This window comes from Denticeps clupeoides, chromosome 14 (assembly GCF_900700375.1).
Source record: "Denticeps clupeoides chromosome 14, fDenClu1.1, whole genome shotgun sequence".
NCBI classification, from domain to species: domain Eukaryota; kingdom Metazoa; phylum Chordata; class Actinopteri; order Clupeiformes; family Denticipitidae; genus Denticeps; species Denticeps clupeoides.
The window spans coordinates 20220075-20239900 of NC_041720.1; the positions used below are offsets into that span (position 1 = coordinate 20220075).

General features: G+C 40.4%; 1 protein-coding gene and 1 pseudogene across 6 annotated transcripts in view; one reads left to right on the forward strand and one right to left on the reverse strand.

The window, feature by feature from the left end:
- The window catches only part of LOC114763846 (tyrosine-protein kinase Blk-like), a 32750-nt gene extending 17012 nt beyond the window's left edge, over positions 1-15738 (forward strand). The window contains exons 2-17 of one of the 6 annotated variants that reach the window (XM_028953644.1): positions 3707-3768; positions 4050-5576; positions 7250-7343; positions 7629-7729; positions 7948-7975; positions 8141-8246; positions 9591-9684; positions 10011-10109; positions 10280-10383; positions 10487-10636; positions 11077-11229; positions 11609-11806; positions 11999-12075; positions 13343-13493; positions 13681-13812; positions 14899-15738. In XM_028953644.1, the coding sequence (XP_028809477.1) occupies positions 7677-7729; positions 7948-7975; positions 8141-8246; positions 9591-9684; positions 10011-10109; positions 10280-10383; positions 10487-10636; positions 11077-11229; positions 11609-11806; positions 11999-12075; positions 13343-13493; positions 13681-13812; positions 14899-15101 (1548 nt within the window). In that variant the 5' untranslated portion in view covers positions 3707-3768; positions 4050-5576; positions 7250-7343; positions 7629-7676 and the 3' untranslated portion in view covers positions 15102-15738. Of the gene's footprint in view, positions 1-3706; positions 3769-4049; positions 5577-7249; positions 7344-7628; positions 7730-7947; positions 7976-8140; positions 8247-9475; positions 9504-9590; positions 9685-10010; positions 10110-10279; positions 10384-10486; positions 10637-11076; positions 11230-11608; positions 11807-11998; positions 12076-13342; positions 13494-13680; positions 13813-14898 lie in introns of those variants that run through there. The other 5 variants (XM_028953645.1, XM_028953647.1, XM_028953646.1 and 2 more) reach the window with 5 other exon arrangements.
- LOC114763996 (uncharacterized) lies at positions 1156-1253 on the reverse strand (annotated as a pseudogene).
- Positions 15739-19826: the final 4088 nt, after the last annotated feature.

A 19826-nucleotide genomic window follows, 5' to 3' on the forward strand; every position in this document is an offset into this window, starting at 1 on the left:
AGGCATTTGCATTGTTGCTACATAAAATTTCTTTTGGTACATGTACATATTTTGGCATATGTAACTATTTGTAACTACAAGTAGCAATATATATTATGACCAGGTGCGGATGATAATCTATGATAAGCTTCTTCCCATCGGCATGACTTAGGCAGGGGGGCTAGGGATGTCATGATACCTGCTTTAATCACCCCACCCCTCCCCAATATAATCACATAATCCCCGTATATAAATTATCTTGCATTTATAACTTTTTGATTTTCATTTATCATCTCATTTTTCCCAAAAAATTATAGCATGTTTAATCATCTGGTAATGTTACTCAGAGGGGCATCTGGTCGTTTTTTTTAAATTGTCTGGTATTTTGAGGAGATTCAACATTTTCACTTTATGGGCTTCCTACATGCCTGATCACTCTACATAAAAACGGCGTTATGGCATTTACGACATTTTACTGTAAAAAAACAACATATTTTTGTGCTTAGAAACAACATTTGTGCTTAGAAAGTGTATGTGGTGAACTGTGGCCGCCCCCAGTTCTTCTGTCTCTTTTTTGCATCGCTGTATGTATTATTTTCAACCTTGCGCAACTATGCAACATTTGGATGCAATATATTCTTTAGACAGATGCTAATTTGTGGGGATGAATTTGCCCTTTATGCTTCAGCCGGCAGCATTTTTACTGGATACACAACGCTCCACAGTGTGACCAGTGCTACTTATACAAATAAGCAATCAGCGCAAATGCTCCATGCACAACAGAAAGGCAGATTTTGTAGCAATTCCTGGATGTTGTTCACACTTCACTAGCACTGTGACCTGTACGAGAAAAACAGATTAATATTGTATTGATTTATATAATGAACAGGTTTTTTTAAGGGTTAGGGTTAGGTTTAGACATGTTTAGCTGGTTACCTACTAAGACTATTTGATAAAAAGTGAAGTGATTGTCACATGTAATACACAGCAGCACAGCACACGGCGCACACAGTGAAATTTCTCCTTTGCATTTAACCCATCACCCTGAGTGAGCAGTGGGCAGCCATGACAGGCGCCCGGGGAGCAGTGTGTGGGGACGGTGCTTTGCTCAGTGGCACCTCAGTGGCACCTTGGCGGGTCGGGATTCCAAATGGCAACCTTCTGATTACGGGGAAGGTTGCCATGGAACGCTTCACGGATTTGCGTGTCATACTTTCGCAGGGGCCATGCTAATCTTCTCTGTATCGATCCAATATTAGTATATGTGGGGAGGCTAGGAGGGTCATGATGGCCAGTGATTAGCCCAGAGGGTAGGGAAACAGACCTGAAATCAGAAGGTTTCCGGTTCAAACACTGAGGTGCCACTGAGCAGGTGGTGCCGCAGCCCCCACACACTGTTCCGCGGGTGACTTTCATGGCTGCCCACTGCTCACTAAGGGAATGGATTAAATGGCGGACACAATCCACGGTGTGCACTGGGTGCTGTGGTGTTACATGTGGTGTGACAACTAATCACTTTTGGGTCTGCAGTGGCTGGAACTCAAAGTCAAAGTGAAGTGATTGTCACATGTGATACACAGCAGCACAGCACACGGTGCACACAGTGAAATTTATCCCATCACCCTGAGTGAGCAGTGGGCAGCCATGACAGGCGCCCGGGGAGCAGTGTGTGGGGACGGTGCTTTGCTCAGTGGCACCTCAGTGGTACCTTGGCGGGTCGGGATTCGAACTGGCAACCTTCTGATTACGGGGCCGCTTCCTTAACCGCTAGGCCACCACTGCCCCTCATTCCACACATTGTGTGCAGGGCGGGAGCCTGCCCCTGATGGGGCACCATCTTGCAACAGGTGGCACACAGTGTGGCACACAGTCATAACTATGGACAGTTTAGACTTGCCAGTCCAGTGTGCATGGCCTTTGTATGGAAAGCATTAAGCCACCATGTTGCCTTGTACAGTAGCATGTGGATTTATTTTGATTACTTATTATTATTTTTTATTAACTACAGTAAAGGGATGACATCTTTTTTGTCTTCTGTATGTTGTATAGAATTATGATATTTTTGGGATCACAGTGCACATTAATCAAATCAGCACATAGTTATTGCAATAATCTGTGCCTAGTGCAATAGAGACATTTCAAAGATAGGCTTTCCTGCACATGTTTGGTGTCTGTGAGAGCAGGGAAGACAGGAAAGGGGAAGAAAAAAGCCATGAACAGAGGAAGAAGTGTTCCTGTTTTCAGGATTTAAGAAGAATTCATTCAGGCCTGTGCAGAGGCTCTGACAAGCGCATAAACACACACACACACACACACACACACACACACACACACAATAGAATTGGGAACACTTGCCATAGAGGGTTAGTCCAGAACTACAATCAACAGCGTCAACTCATCGGTAGATGTGGACAAATAAGAAGTCCTGCCGGAGGAAGCACCTGTCTGCTGGGGGTGCGATTTCCACCCTGGCGCTGGGAGTCATGCAGCCGTGTTCCGGAGCGTAATGCCGGGGGCTTTCCCCCCAACAACACTGTTTACCAGCTGCGCCGGCCGGGCGCTCCCATGCTTTCCAGATGTTCCCACGCAAAAACAAAGTGTGCCAACCTGTCAGTGGGAAAGAGGGGCTGTCAGCACCTATGTGCCAGGACTTCCTCGCCACTGCAAACGTACCGTACAGGTGGATGGCAGTGACTCAACCCGCACTTTCACACACAATCTTATACAGCGGGACACTCAGCATCAGTCATCATTTCCTAGAAGATTACAGCAGAATAGCATTTCCGGAAGGTCTGGTTGTGCACCAGCAGAGATGTGGCTAAGGTCATCGCCTCAACCCTCAACATATTAAAGTCCTCATACGAGTGACTTGAGCCCCGATTGAGTCCTAATGGGACGAACCGGCTGATTAAACATATAGATACGATACACAGGGATGTGGCGAGTGGCCCGGCCCGTGTCACCTCAGGCCTTCAGTTCGGTGACAATGGCCACAGAGGAAATGCAGAGTGTGTGAGCCGGAAGTTACGCAACAGACACCCGTGTGCATTGTTTAAGCCTCATTGTGGGCTGATCTGTCCATCGTCTAATAAAAGAAGAATTGAGGGCACAATCCCCCCGTTTTGTTCCCACTCCACGTGTGAGTGGGGCAGCAGCGTTTTCCCACACAGAGAGAGGAAGAGCGACAAGGGTCTCAAGTGGCAACTCTCATCTGTCATAGTAACTGTGTTACTGAGAGACCTCTTGTGTATATTCTCTGTGTGTGTGTTTGTGTGGCTGTATATGCAGGTTTGATAATGGGATGAAGAAGGCCCTGAAGCTGTAAAATGTGGCCCGAGCCAAGGGTCGAACACGAAATTTGAACCCTTTTCAAATGATTCACTGCTTGTAAATCTGTTTCGGTAATTGATAAAAGTGTTTCGCATGTTGTAAATATGTTTTATTGAATGTTTTTTTTATGAAGTGTTCATTTATTATAATGAGAGAGATGCGAAAATGGATGCTGAGGAGATGAAAAAGAGGCTAGCCTTTGGCTATTATTTCCACACACATTTCCTTTCCCTCTTTTTAAAAGCTTGTCGGATTGGATTCTGGCGAGCTCGGGCCGAGTTACAGAGGGCCTCACCCGGTTCACGCAATAAGCAGAAGAGTCAAACCTAACATATAGAAGAAGGGTGAAGTGAAGGTGCTAGAACTGTATTTATCAGTGGGTTTACTCACTTTCCAGGAAGTGGTGGTTGGTCAGCCATGACACAGAGTGAGGGGGAGGATGCAGAGTGCAGTGATAATGTGAGTAACAAGTTCTCATGATTTAAATTCTGCTTCTGCTGCGGCCCGGGTGACCTTGCGCTCAATGTTGACACACAATAGACTTGCATTTCTCCCCTGATACTTACAGTACACACACACACACACACACACACACACGCGTGGGCACACACACACACACACAAACACACACAATAGGAGGGAGAAAGACACTTTTGCTGCATTGGCACACAAGTGAAAGAACAAACCACGTGCAGGGGCTCACTCTCCCTCTGTCTCTCTCTCTTCCCACCGTTATTCAGGTTATCCGGTGGGGCTGCTCATGGGCTTCAGCGGAGCAGGATGCAGTGTCTGGGGATCTTAGCTGCTGTGAAACGTGGTATCCGCAGGGCCTGGGAAAGCATGGCAGTGCAGGGAAAAGATAAATACAGCAAGCAGGACGCCCGCATCAAAGCCATCTGACACACCTGCAAGCTCTGTGAGAGCCGGGAGCCGATCTCGTAGCAAACTGCAAACATGGCGCAGGTGGTCCTCTGCAGAAAGGGATGTGCCTGAGTTTAGCTACGATTATGAAATGCTTCCCATAGGAAACAAACGTGTCATGCTGCTGGATTGATTGTTCAAAACAATCGACTCAGCTTTCAAATGAATGTGATTGATCCTATTGTTCCTATTATCTGTTCTCAATATTTCAATAAGGTGAGAAGAAATTAAATGTTTTATATGAATAATTAAGTTAATAAAGTTAATTTTGTCAGCTGTTTGTAATATTCACAAAATTATGTTTCCATGAGTGTGAATATTATTCAGTGTATAATATTTGCAACTCTCAATGAACGTTAGAACATTAAGGAAAATTTTCATTTTCATTCTAGCCATTACTTCATTAGAATGTACATAGAGTATAGCATATTATGATATGCATATTATATTCAGATCTTAATTATGAGTTGGCCATATTGGAAACACCAGACTTTGAAATGAACAGGTGCTTGAATGGGGTAAGAAAAGACTGAGAATTAGATCTTTTTTAAACTTGTGGTTCTGCTGCCATCTAGTGGATTAAAAACAATAATGCATAATTGTCTGTAAAATGCCTAGAAATAGTTATTGACTCTGATGTCTCTCCACTTCCTGCGCCCAGCTGGATGTCCTGCATAAGCGATGTGTTTACAGACATGTTTAACTGTTACGAAGTTTAAGTAAAATCCAACCATTCAAATTTGCATACTATTAGAAACCTATTAAGCACATTTCCATACTAATGTGGGAAAGTGTAAGAAGGCAAGATTAAGCATCTGACTTTACGTAAAAGATCACATCTCTTTCTTGATCAGATATCTTAATCCCTTGGGGGCTCAAGCAGGAAATGTAGCTACTGTATGAGGGCAAGCAGACCACATCCTGTGGCAGAAAGACCCTGTGGCAGAAAACTGAAGTGTGTTAGTCAGAAATGTGACAGGATAAAATAAAAGCTTATGTAGTAAAGGTGTCCTTTACAAATCTATTAATACCAAGAGTCTTTTAGAACACCTGATCATTTGATTTCAGTTTCTCCAAATGTTCTTTATATTCTGAAAACTGCTTGTCTCTTTATGCTAATGCTTTCCAGGATGTGCTCTGTGGTCTTAGCTATGTTTGTGTGTGTGTGTGTGTGTGTGTGTGTGTGTGTGTGCATGAAAGAGAGAGAGAGCTTTTGCCTTTACACATTTGAGAGATACAGACATTGAGAGGGTGCCAGTGAGACCTGAGGGGAAGAGAAATCCAGTGTGGTTCTGTTGAAAACTGTTGGTATAAAAAAAATTATTCTAAAAGTCACAGCCAAGAAGGTAAGAAATTATTTAATGCATTAATTACACAAATAACAAAACAGCTTTACAAATTTCATGAATTCATTTACACAACTACTTTTCATTTACAACAACTTTTCACTTTGGAAAAGTCTCTATTCATGCTGCACAGAGAATGTCATATTAAGTATGTCATAGGATGTAATAAAACCCATTTAATCAGCAATTCCAAAAAAGCAAAGGCAACCGCCTTCAGCTGTGAAAGTATGTGTTCATAAAAATGCATAAAAAGAGTTAGGTGTTCATAACAACATTTTAAAATTGGCTATTTATATACATATAATATTTAGAAATGCACTCTGACAATGTTATTTCATAAAATATTTTCAGGATTGAGGCTAATGAAGGATGATAACCCTATAAGCGACGTTCCATTTTTTCCAAGTTGCGTACACAGAGTATTGATTTCATGTCTGATTCTATGATTATTATTCAAATATATGAATAATAAATTATCAGGAAATAGTTCTTCATAGATTATTCAATGGTAAAAAGGGCATTTCTATTTAGATTAAAATGTAAATTTACTCTTCAGTTTCTACTCATGTATCAATCATACATATATTATCTGATCACAGCTAATTTAATAATCAGTATTGGACCGAAAACACATTAATCATAATGGTTAAAAGTAATAATACATAATTTAACAATCTCTAGAATGAGTTATTTGAGAATTATGTAAATGGTAACAGCACCAGCATTCTGATCCATTGTAGAATTAGTTCTCAACCATAATCTCTGGGAACTGTAGTTGAAACTTGGGTTTATGCTTTAAGAGTGCTGGGTTCCCTTGGAAAAACATAACTACACAACATTTGTCTGCGTACACTTGCATACTTTTTAATTGTCCTCATAAATGACAGATGCTTTAGACCTAGGGCCTGGTTCCACCTAGTTCCACTTAAACTCATGTTTAATGACAACAATGTAAAACCATACAAACGGTGAGCCACCATAATCCCATGTCCCTTGTTCAGGTCTAAAAAAGACAGATAATTAAAGCATGGTGGATTTAAAGAAAAGGTTATGGTTAATTGAAAAAGCAAAAAATCTTATCCTAAAGGCATCATTACAACAGTCTTCTACCTGAATACCTATTGCCCCCTTCAAAACATTAAAGATGATCAATAATCAAAACACTAGCATCACATGAAATTAAATTATATTAATGTAGAGTGAATATAAAAACAAGCAGATGTTTTTTTCATCTTAACAACAATCTTGTTATGTGTACAGTTATCTGTCCATTTTACTCTTAGGACTCGCAGCCAGTGCTGGAGATATTGTGGAAACTGGCCTCAACGACATGAATTATTTACTGCAGTGCAGCATCCTTCTTTTATTCTGGTTTACTTCTGCCAGATAATTTGCATGCAGTTAACTCGTGTTTGAAATCTGAACAAAGATATGAGGTACCATATTCAAATAATTCACTGTGTCTAAAACACAGTGTCCACTACATAATAATAATAAATCTTTAGATTAATAAATAGTTCAGCCTAAACAGGGCTATAAAGTACATTATTTGATTAGATACGTCTTTAAATGTAAGCCAAAGAGTCACATATTGGCAGATGTCTCAATTTCCTTTCAAATAAAAACACAGTAGTTGTTATAAATCTAAATTAAACCAAATGATTTTGCGACAGCCCTCGGAATGACACTGCACTTGTTCATGAGGAATGAGCCGAATCGCAGAGGAAACAGCGGAGACTGATTCCCACGGGCAACACTGAGTGAAAGGTACCTGTGCTGCTTTTTTTCTATGTTCACATTTGAGTGTCTCAGGTTGTCTTGATAATTTCAGTTCCTAGTACTTTCTTCTGCATGCATACGTACCAAAGTTAATCATACTGAAAGCATGTTTCAATATTAGATGAAATATGTAAAACACTAGTTGCTGATTGCTTCTTAGTTGTTACTGGAATTATCACAAGTTCATGGCACTCTTGGTCTGAAGGGGTTGCAGTACAACCCATGACAATCCATATATTAGAAACAGGAGTTCCCTTTCTTATTCATTCTCAGTCTCCTGCATTAGGATGGGTTCTGTCTGCAGTGGTCAGAAACACCACAATGGCACAAAAGGCCAAAAGGGATCAACAAATACATCCAACAACAGATGTCATGTGAGTTAACATAAAAAGTTAAAAAGTTTAAAAGATAAAAAGTTCTGTTTCAATGTCCAAAGAAGATTGATACTAGATATCACGTGACTGCAGATCCCCTGAACCATATTATTAAAAAGCATGTGTTTTATGTAGATGATCTTCTACTTACTACTGTGCTTAAATGGCCTTTAACCATAATAACATAACTATAACTAATTATTTTCTTTCTTCCATAGAGATCAAATGAATTTCACAGAGAAACCGGTAATCACTTTCAACATTCCTGTTATAACTCTTACACACATAGCCTCCCAGCTACTATAGACAAACAACACATCCTCTTCTTCAACCATCATGATAGGCACCACATTACAATTTCATGAGATTTTGGATCATGCTGAATGCCTTTGGTATCTGTGGCGTTGTCAGGATTGGCTGCAGCTTGAGACACACCTGGGCCCAATCAGGACAGTGCTTAAAAGGCACTGTGGAGCAGCCGGTCGGAGCTGCGACATTCTTTTGTGGACTCTGCAACGTATGTGTAGTGTTGTTTTGAGTTAGTTTAAGTTCTCCCCTCTTTGCTTCCTTCCCCCGTCAGCTCGCGGACGTGACAGGCGTGGTGACCATTTTATGTAGGCCCAATAAAGTCTGCAGTACCTCTTTTATGTCAGACAAAATATTAATTGTTTTGTCATTGTGAAACACAGCACAGCACATGGTGCACACAACAAAATGTGTCCTTTGAATGTAACCAATCAGAGCAGTGCTGTTGTTTTTGGCAGCCTATCTTGATTTTAGTTTTAGTCCAATCTTTGCATCAAGCTGTCATTTTAGTCTTTATCAGTCGTAGTCACGTCCAGACTCATTTTAGTCTAGTCAAGTTTCAGTCGAGCATTTTAGTGATATTTTAGTCAGACTTTTCCATGACTATTGTTTTTAGTCAACAAAAACTGCTGACATTTTAGGCTAGTTTTAGTCAATAAAAATTGTATTTTAATTAGAATTCTAATTAACCCAGTCAATATAGTACAGGTACCTAGTAAAATGATGAAGGTATTTTGTCATATATTTTTTTGACGTAAATAACACTAGTTGATAATAAACAGGGAAAAATGCAACCACTGGAATCGATGTACAGTATTCTTGAGTCTATGGGATAACCACCATATACCAATAAGACAGCATGTTTTAATTGTGAAAAGATTTTGAGTGAAATATAGTATTTGTTTATTCTACTACTTACTTGTACTATATTGACTGGGTTAAAAAGAAATTTGATACAAAAATGACTAAAATACAATTTTCATTGACGAAAAGTAGACTAAAATAGTCATGGATAATTCTGACTAAAATATGATTTAAATGCTCAAACAACATGTGCTAAAAATAACACAGGCCACCAAAAACAATCAAAGTGGGGACGGTACCTTACTCAAGAGGAACTCAGTGGCACCTTGACAAACGTGCAACCCTTCAGATATGAGTGTGCTTCCTTACCTGCTAGGCCACTACTGCCCCACCACTGCCCTATATTGTGTTTGAACTCCTAAAATATAATTAGGTTGTGGTGGTGACAGGGAAATTGTGAAAACCTCCAGTTGTGACTTCTATTGACTTAAACCATGGAAATATCATCTATCTAACATTTTGATTAGAACGCTCAAGTCATTTCAACATTTAAATAACAGCAGCAACCTAAACAACATTGGTCAGTTGGCTTTAATGTTATGACTGATCAGTCTATGTCATATATTATATAAGCAGCCCTCAGCTCAACCATCTGTGTTCTCAGGTTAGGACCAAGCACACACACAAATAAATTCGTTAAGTTTAGTCTTAAATTAGTCCCTCCATTTTTTCCCAAATGTTTGCTTTTCAGAGGATGACATGGTTGTCGCCCAGTATGACTTTCAGCCAACAAACGAAACTGACCTGCCATTTAAAAAAGGCGATCGGCTGAAGGTGCTTCAAGGGTGAGTACTGGATTCCATATGTTGTATGTTTACACTGGTTTTACTGTATATACAGTCAGAGCTGGCCTGTGGCATAGGCAGTGTAAATTCTAAGGGTGCCATCTATCCAGGTGGTGCCGTAAACGGAAAAAGAAAAAAACTTTCCACTATTTTTAAAATGAGTTAATATTAATGTGTGTCTTCATATGAAAAGAACAAGCCTGAATGAATGTACCTGCTTAGTAAAGCCTATTAAGTAGTAGCAGTGTTAATAATAATTATACATAACTGAGATATATAAGACAATGTATGCAAATATTGTGTTTATGTGTTAAATTATGGTGAAGAAATGGGGAATGGTGGGTGGCAAAGTCCCTGGTAACAGGACAAGAGGGATACATTCCAAGCACATTTGTAGCTAGAGCAAACGCGCTTGAGATGGAAAGGTAAACTGTTCAAAAGATTCTTCTTTTAAGATCAAGCATCATATTCACTATTAGTACAATAATCAGCACACAGTACTTGACATTTAATATCAAATATATGTCCTTTCAGAACATAATAGTTCATAAGTAGGTTTTCACTTCAAAATGATGATATTGAATTCACTTTACAGGTGGTTTTTTAAAGACTTGGGTCGAAGGGACACAGAGCGGCTTCTTTTGGCCCCAGGAAATAAAGTTGGGTCTTTTTTAATCAGAGAGAGTGAGACAACAAAAGGTCAGAATAGATCTTTCTTTATTGTGAGGATGCTGAAAAGCAGAAAACACTATAATATAATTTATTTCTTTTTTGCTCTTTAATAAACTGCTTCCCTCCTCAGGAGCATTTTCTCTGTCAATTCGAGACTCTTCACCAGAATCTGGGGATGTAGTTAAGCACTACAAGATCCGCACACTTGACAGGGGCGGCTATTACATCTCCCCTTCCTCGAACTTCTCCAGCCTGCAGGAACTGGTTAACTACTACTCAAGTGAGTCTACCTTTTTTCAGCAGGAAAACTACTCAGTGCTTGCACCCTGTGCTTAGGCTACAGGACAGAGATCACCAATCACTTTCATTTTGTGTGATAGCATGTAGCTTGCCTTTCAAGCTCGCAAGTGTGAATTTCCTTGGGTAAATTATTTTTTTCTTTAGAGTTTAGAGCATTATGGCGCGGTATCTGGCTGGAGCGTTCATAGATTTTCATCTTCATGTAATGTCCTCATTCTGATGGACATACTTTGTTACAGTTTTATGGGTGACAGATGCACTGTGGGCAAAATGTTTTTTCCACCTTTCACTTTGTGCCTTTTGATGGAGACCTGCATTACCCACAACATTAATGGTTGTGGTCTGTGTGTAAGAATTTTTTTTTTTGTATTTCAAACATGTTTTTTCTGTAACTAATTTCTTTCTATGACACATGGACAGAAAGTGCAGGTGGATTGTGCCAGCGTTTGGGAAGCCCCTGCAAATCTGTGACCCCCCAGTGCCCATGGGCACAGGATGAGTGGGAGATCCCCCGAGAGACACTGAAGATGGTGAAGAAACTGGGTGCAGGACAGTTTGGAGAAGTCTGGATGGGTAAGATGTTACAATGCACAAACAGTCAGAAACAAGAAGAAAGTGCTTAAGTGCTTGATATCTATCCGTTTATTTGGACTGTACTGCTGTTTTATAAACCAATTTTAAACCAAAGGGAGAAACCACATTCGCTACCAAACCAGATTATAAATACTTAGTGAATCTTACACACACACACACACCCAATGCCACAAAATATAGTGCCACATTATAGTGTTTTTATATATTCCACATAAAAAAAATCTGTAAATAATATCCATCACTGGTTCAAGGAGGAATACAGACACAAATGTTTCACTTCCAACATCATTTACAGAATTTGATTCCTTAAATTCCAAGTTGACATGCATTCTGGGAAAATATGCTGTGTTGCGGACAGATATTTCCCTGTGTGAAGGTTACTACAAAAATCACCAAAAGGTGGCCATTAAAACCCTGAAAGCTGGCACCATGGAGCCTGAGGCCTTCCTGCAGGAGGCCAATCTGATGAAAAAACTGCAGCATGAGCGTCTGGTTCGTCTGCATGCTGTGGTCACGGAAGAGCCGATCTTTATCATCACTGAATACATGGCAAATGGTAAGAGTGTCACGCTGCAGTGGAAATTCACATTTTTCAATCGGCAGATCAAAATATTTTTTTTCATGTCTAAACGCATCATTTAGATGCATTTTTTACAACATTTGTAAAAAATTACTTATTTGTTGTATCAGTACTGCAATATTCCACAGAAAACAGTTTCATCCTGGCTTTTTCCTCTCTGATTTCAAGGAAGCCTGCTGGACTTTTTAAAAACAGAAGACGGCAAGAGACTGAAGCTTCCAAAACTGATAGACATGTCAGCGCAGGTAAGATAATGAACCAGTTTTGAATTAGGAACTGAAAGTAATGCTTGTCTGAACAAGATCCATGACATATTATTTCTTGCAAGGCAAAGTTCTTCACAAATAGGAAAAAAACTGAACACAGTTATCCACAGGCATCAGTGAACAGTCATGTTTTGAGTCTGGATTATCATTAAGGTTTGAGCAGATCTGAGATCAGATTGATTCCAATTTATAGTTGCCAAATTTAGAGCTTTACTGAAGTGAACTGAATTCGGTTTGAACCTGACAATTACAGCTTTTCAAAAGCCTGAATCTGTTTAGGGCCCGTGGCTGGACAACCTGACTATATGAGCATGCTTTGCGCTCGTTGTGAGCGCAGACTGCTGTGCTGTTGACTTAAAAAGCTTTTATTCCAGCCTGAATGAATGTCAATCGTTTCTTCTTCCCAGTTCGGCAAAAGCTCACCACATTATTCAAGTCTTATGCTTACATCAAGAATGATTTATTTATACATTTCCACACCTCAGACTGGTTAATTGCCAGACGCTAGCATCCGTTTCACCTCCTTTGCATCCATTTTTGTATCTTCCTTACGCTAATCGAAACGCATCAACTGACCGCTTGTTTAGCATTCAAGCCCGAACCTGTGAAAAATGATAGAAATTTAACCTGATCCAAACTCGTTGGGTTCAGGCAAAGATCTGAATAGATTACTGACCTTGATTACTTCTAGCAATGATTATTGCACCAAATGACTGACACCCTTAACTGTAACTTTGGTGAGTTATGTTGAGCATTATTAATGTCCACTACAACACCATGAATACTCTTGGCATCTGATCCCCAGTGTGTTGACATTTGAAGTTAAACCTCAGAGAACAAATTTCCACACAGGACTTTGGCCCCAAATTGTCATGAAGAAAATCTATTTATATATGCACATCCTTCCTGCTATTTATAGATGCTCTTTTAATGCTTTGCAGTCAGTGGAAAGTCTCTTCACTGGGTTTGTGGTAGAGTTATGCACCTCTGTATCTACAAACCACACCCTCCTGCTGATGATAATTAACATCCGGACAGGACGTGAAGTTTTTTTTTTTTTGCTGTGGCTCATGCACACACACACACACACACACACACACTAGACATGTTCTATCATCATAGTTTATTCTGCAACCACATCTGATACTTGGAAATGTTTGGTACATTTGCAGCAAAACATATTTTCCACTTTGTTGTCATCTTAATAAGTAATGAAAGTGCTTCTCTCTGTTTCTGTGTCTGGCAGATTGCAGAAGGCATGGCCTACATAGAAAGAAAAAACTACATTCACAGAGATCTACGGGCTGCTAACATACTGGTGTCAGAGACCCTGCTCTGCAAGATAGCTGACTTTGGCCTGGCTAGAATAATAGAGTCTGAGTACACAGCACATGAAGGTAAAGACCTTCACATTATTCTCTTTTAGACTTCAGTATTGGTGCACTTCAGCATGCCACATTAAATATGCAATTTACTATGACTGCTGAGAAACTCACTGAGAGTTTTACGATATGTAAAATAGTAAATGCATTATTCACATAGTAATGTGAAAAATTATCCATCTACTCAACTTTCAATTTTCAGGAGCCAAGTTTCCTATCAAGTGGACCGCTCCTGAATCCATAAATTACGGTACATTCAGCATCAAGTCAGATGTCTGGTCCTTTGGTGTCCTCCTGACAGAAATAGTTACTTATGGGAGAACACCATATCCAGGTAATATGCCAGTTTAATAGAACAAATCCAAACATAATACAGAGGCCATTCACAGACTGCTCATGAAGCCACTTCATTGCTATGTTGGCTATGTGCTTCGGGTCATTGTCATGTTGGAAGATGAATGGTTGCTCAGTTGCCCGGTTTGGAATAAAATATCCCCTGCAGAATGATGCTGCCACCCCCATGCTCCACAGTTAGGATGGTGTTAGCAGGTGATGAGCAGACATGACAGTTTGAGTTCGAGACGAAAGGTTCTGTTTTGGTTTCATCAGACCACAGGATTTTTCAGTCTTAAAATCCTTATTGAGATATTTGTGGGCTGCCATGACCCTTTTATTTAGGGGTGACTTTGGTCTGGCCACTCTACCATAAATGCCTGATTGGTCACCTCTCTGACCAAGGCCCTTCTTCCCCGATAACTCAATTAAGTCGGCAGCCAGAATCAATTATTCCAAAATGGTTTTGTATCCATTCCCATATTTCTGTATTGCTGCAATAAGGTCCCAAAGGTCTACCAATAACTCATTGGATTTCATTGTTTCATATGCACTGTCAACTGTGAGACTTTATATAGACAAGTGTGTGAAGTAATTATCAATCAACTGAATGTACTACAGGTGGACACCACTTAAGTTGTAGAAGCGTCTCAAGAAAAGTGAATTCTGACTTTACAGTTATGGATCATTTTGTGTAGATTTTGTAAAAGAATAACACACTCAAATCATTAGAATTAGGCTGTAACATTAGGCTGTAAAAAGTTACTGGGGTGTGAATACTTTCTGGTGCTTTTGACATCAAAATAGAATTAATAGAATTTATTACTATATTAATAAGAAATCGTTATTGATATCATTATTGCTGATGCACCAGATACTCAATTAGTCTGAATTTGGCTAGTTTCATTGATTGTTTAATCAATATAACTGTTTTCAGCTGTACTAATAATCAATTAACAGCCATTTCCAGCCACCACAACACAATGTCTGGACCGGATTTGTTTATGTTCTTTTAAATTTCTAAATGACCCCAACCTTTTAAACAAAAGTGCATATGAATTTGAATGAACTCGACCTCCCACTGCAGGAATGACGAATCCCGAGGTGATCCGGAACTTGGATAAGAACTACAGAATGCCATGTCCGGACAGCTGCCCAGACGAGGTATACCAGCTGATGCTGACGTGCTGGAAGGAGAAGCCAGAGGATAGGCCCACGTTCGACCACCTGCAGGACCTGCTCAATGACTTCTTTGTGGCTACAGAGGGCCAGTACGAGATGCAGCCTTAGCCTCATAGGGCCTCTTGTGACAGGGCCTGTCACAATTGTCACCGAAAAAGAGAAACACAGAGTGATTGATGTGAAAATAAATATCAATCGGTGTTTCTTTTGGAGATCTTTTGGAGATCACAGAACGATCATATGGACTTTACATTGATATATATATATTTTTTAAATATTATGTTATTATGCATATTATGCTATGTTATCATATATTGCTATCATATGTTATTATGATAAATCATACCTTTTAGGGCACATGACTTTTGAAATCTTCTGAATTTCGGCATTCTCCTGAGCCAAAGGTTATTTTTATTAAATAACCATATTTCATTTTAAATAGTACTGGTCATACATTTTGTTTACTAAATAATAACTAGATGCAGTAGAGGCCTACTGGGTGAGGAATTGGAAGGTTGCCAGTTGAAATCGTGAACTGCCAAGCTACTGCTCCCTGGGCAACTTTCATGGCTGTCTACAGCTCACCAAGATGATGGGTTAAAGGCAAAGGACATGTTCTGTGCTGCAGTGTTTCACAATGTACAGCCAATCTAGACTTGCCATAAGCCACAGACAGTGAAATATATTTATTTTAGTTCATTCTACCTTGAATATTCTGAATGTGTCAAACAAGGGCCAAAGCAAATATGCACATTTTTGTATGCACATTACTAATCATGTTCTGACATAGTTGAAATATTAGTAATTTAAATGACTAGTACATATAGTTTAATGTGATTTGTTAAAATACATTTTAAAGGATTTTATACCTTGTATATTTGTATACTGTATAGTATAGTTGTATATTTGCATTAATTCAAGGTAATTGCTTTATAATAAAGAAAACCTTTTTCTGGGACACACTCGCAGACATGCTGGAAGCTGGGAAATAAGTTGCCGCAAGGAGAATGGGCACTAGAGAAGCTGGAGAGGAGGACCAGAGGCACTTGGCCCGAGAAAAGGAGACTGAAGGTGAGGGGAGACGGGAGTGAGACGGAGGATGTGCCACAGTGTGGGAGGGAGGGGAGAATAGGAAAATTGCTGGCTAGAGGATGGTCTGGGAGCGTGGGTTGGATGGCGAGGCGTCTTCGATGGCACAGACAGAAACTGTTGCTTGGTTCTGGGTGGCAGGAAGGTAAGGCAGCATGCAGATGTCGCAGTTGCAAAGGGGGCAGGCAAAGGTCGTCGTTGTGGAGCGCGATTAAGGCTTTCTAATAAGGAGGCTAGTGAATTAGCGAAAGAGTGGGCAGTGTCCAACCTGGCCACCTGGCTTTTATTCTGGCCCCTGACCGTTCACTTCCGCTTCTGGGTTGCTGTCTCCCTGACTGATCTTGCTCCCTATGGGGGGTGTATGTCGTGACAAGAACCCCACTCCTAGGCCTGGCTCCTGAAGGGCCAGGCGTTTCAGAATGGTGGTCATGGAAGTCCAGGACCAGGGCTGGATGCAAAATATCATGTCAGGTAACCCAGGACTGGTCTACCAGATATTCCAGCCCAAGGCCCTGCCGACGCACGTCCAGGAAGCAAAGGACCGGTATGTCAGAGAGCCGTTGATGTGACGAGGGGTAGTGTCGGGACAGGGAACACTGGAAACATTGTGCGTGGGACGGCCACCTGGTACACCACAGTGTTGATTGATCGCATCTCCCCAAAAAGGCAGATGAGGGAGGAAGAAAAAAAAAAAGTTCTAGTTTTTGGCTGGGCTGAATGACATGGGCAGTGCCCGGGTGGAAACCCAAACCCTGTCTTCGAGGAGGTAAAGGAGGTTGGGTTGATGTTGGCGGTCAGCCTGTTGCTTCATGCTCTCGGCCGTGAGGGTTTAGGGCCTGATGGACTTGAGACCACATACATTTACCAGACGGCCTTATCCAGAGCGACTTACAATTAGTAGTTACAGGAACAGTCACCCTGGAGCAACTTACACTCTAAAAACTGCTGGGTTAAAAAAAACAACCCAATTTGGGTTATTTTGGTAACCCAGCGCTGGGTCAAAAAGGGACCAACCCAACGCTGGGTTATTTTGACCCAGCAAGTTGGGTTACACGTTTAACCCAGCATGCTGGGTTGCGATTTTTAACCCAACTATTAGTTAAAAATGACGCTGCTGGGTTGAATGGAACCCAAAATGGGTCAGAAATTTCATCTAGAAACTTGTGATTAAAATTACTAAAATAAAAACAGCAATACATACTTCAATAATGGAATTTTATTCATGACAAAACATGTGTAAAAAAAAAAAAAAAAAAAAAAAAAAGTCCGTATGAATTTAAGACTTACCCTGCTAAGCTCATTCTTCAGCTTCTGAACCTTCGGAGGTAGCTCACTTCTACCTTAATTTCACATTGCCTGCTGAATGAAGGTAAAAGTGTTCAAGCACTTTGGGTGCTGCAGGTGAAGTGCGTAGGTTAAGCCAAACAAAAGGCACATTGCTTGAGGTAGGTTGGTGAGTGCTTCCCTTGCCAGGTTGCCCTCTCGGATGATGCCCAGTCTTGAGGGGTTGAGTTATGGCAATGCTAGGCTTGCTGAACTGTTGTCCTCATAATAGAGGATTCACACTGGGATGTCCATGGAGTCTCCATAGACTCTACATAGTGCAAGAAACAAGACAAAAAGAGAATATTCAGGTTAACAGCAATTTGTCTACAATCAACTGTATAGAATTAATATTATAATTTTTGTAATTCAAAGTGATTTTATTTTAGGCACTGTAAACAAGCTATTTTGTGTGTTTATATATAGGCATCTTTCATGTTGTGACAGGAGGTGGTATATTACACAATTTGATATTTGAATGGTACAAATGGAGAAAGGGTTCTCACTGAACTGCTCTTGAAGAACATAGAGGAGTCATCTCCAAGAATTATTGGAAGTCCTCTCAGGACAAGGCCTCTAATGGCTATTGGCTCTGCAAAGTGGTATAAAACACACTTGAATGTAGAACAAAGGAAATAAATCTTATATCAGTTTATTTGTCCATATAGAGAAATACCACAAGAGAACAAGTTTATGTATTGAACTAACCATCAATACCATTATGAGAAGAAAAGAGAAATATCAACCCACCGTTGTGTTGTAGCAGGTGAGCTAATTGCTTTCCTATCCGACCTGTCTTCCTCTTGAAATTTCCATCAAAATTGGACAACCCATCAAGAACACCAAAGAACTCTTCTTTTAAATTTCTACCAACAATCCTGTTACACTCCAGGTAAACCTGAAAAATATTAAATATGCACAGTTTTGATATTCAGACAAAGTTATTTATAACACAAATAAACCTCTCTGAACATGAAAGTTATTTATAACACAAACCAGGTTTTCAGTGAAAAGCGCTGGCCAGCGTTGGATCATCTGGTTGATGTCAGGCTCATCCTTTACAACCTCCTCTCGTCTAAGAACAAACGTGATTCCTGATGCAAGCAAGGAAAGGGCTTAGTTCCTACTTGCATAAGTTCCATGTTTTAGCCTGTAATGTTTAAAAAAAACTGTGCTCTTCTCGCAGATAGTACTTGCATTTCCAAAGCATTTTAACGCGGCTTTAAACAAAACTAGTAGTGCAAAAAAAACAAAAAAAAACTGGCATATGTTGAAAGTGGGTGTTTACTTTTTCAAACCTACATTGAAATATTTTGAATTCTACAAAACTATGTAGAGAAGTAGAGAGCTACTCTAAAAACACATTGCTGCAAGTACCAAATGCTCACTGTTCCCTTAAGATGACCTCATAATTTAAACTACAAAATGCATGTTTCAAACTACAAAATGTTCCAGCAGTTTCTAATTTGAATAGAGAAAACAACTCACCTTGTTCAAAGTCCAAACTTGAGAGAAACAGACAAAATGCTTCTAAAATACAACATTAAACCCCAAAACCCCCTTTCACAGCGTATATGCAAAATAAAGCTTACCGATCTCCGTGTGAGTGAGTACACACAAATTGGTGGCTCCAATGCAGTCGCAAGATATTAAGCATTGTTAGCATAGCAAGTGTTAGTTAGCAAGATATTAAGCAGTGAAGCTTGCAGAAAACTTCTCCTCTGTCCTTCTACCCGCAGCTTTTGCCTCAGAATTCCTTTCCCGCCCGTCTCCTAACCCCGCGGCTTTCTCTCATAAAATCATTTTTTCGCCCCTCAGAAACTAAAGACGGTGCAAAGACATTGGCGGCTTCTCTCGCTGATGTCCCAGGTAGTTGACGTGACGTGCGTGCTCTCTTTCAGGTCCGCGTTCCCAGCCCAGCACCGCTGGGTTACAGATCAAGACAGATTTTCAACCCAAATTGGGTTAAATCAACCCAACAACAGACTCAACCAAGCAATTGGGTTGAAAAAAAATAAAATAAATAAAAACACCCAGCGTTTTTTAGAGTGTATGCTTAAGTGTCTTGCTCAGGAACACAATGATAGTAAGTTGGGTTGGAACCTGGGTCTTCTGGTTCATAGGCGAGTGTGTTACCCCACTAGGCTACTATCTACCAGACCAGATCTTAAGGAGTTGGTTGAGTAGGCTGTTGACAGCTGGCACCAGTCCCTCGGTGGTGGTTGTGGGGAACCATGTGGGTTGGAGGCCAGTGACCACCTCAAAGGGAGAATGCCCCGTGGCTGAGGAACAGTGTTGGATCCGGGCAAGTTCCGCCAAGAGGAGGTGTTAACACACAGGCCTAAAATAGCATAACAAAGACATTTTTTTCCCCAAAAGTCTCTGGCAAACAGTCATAATTCCTCACGCATCTAAATACAA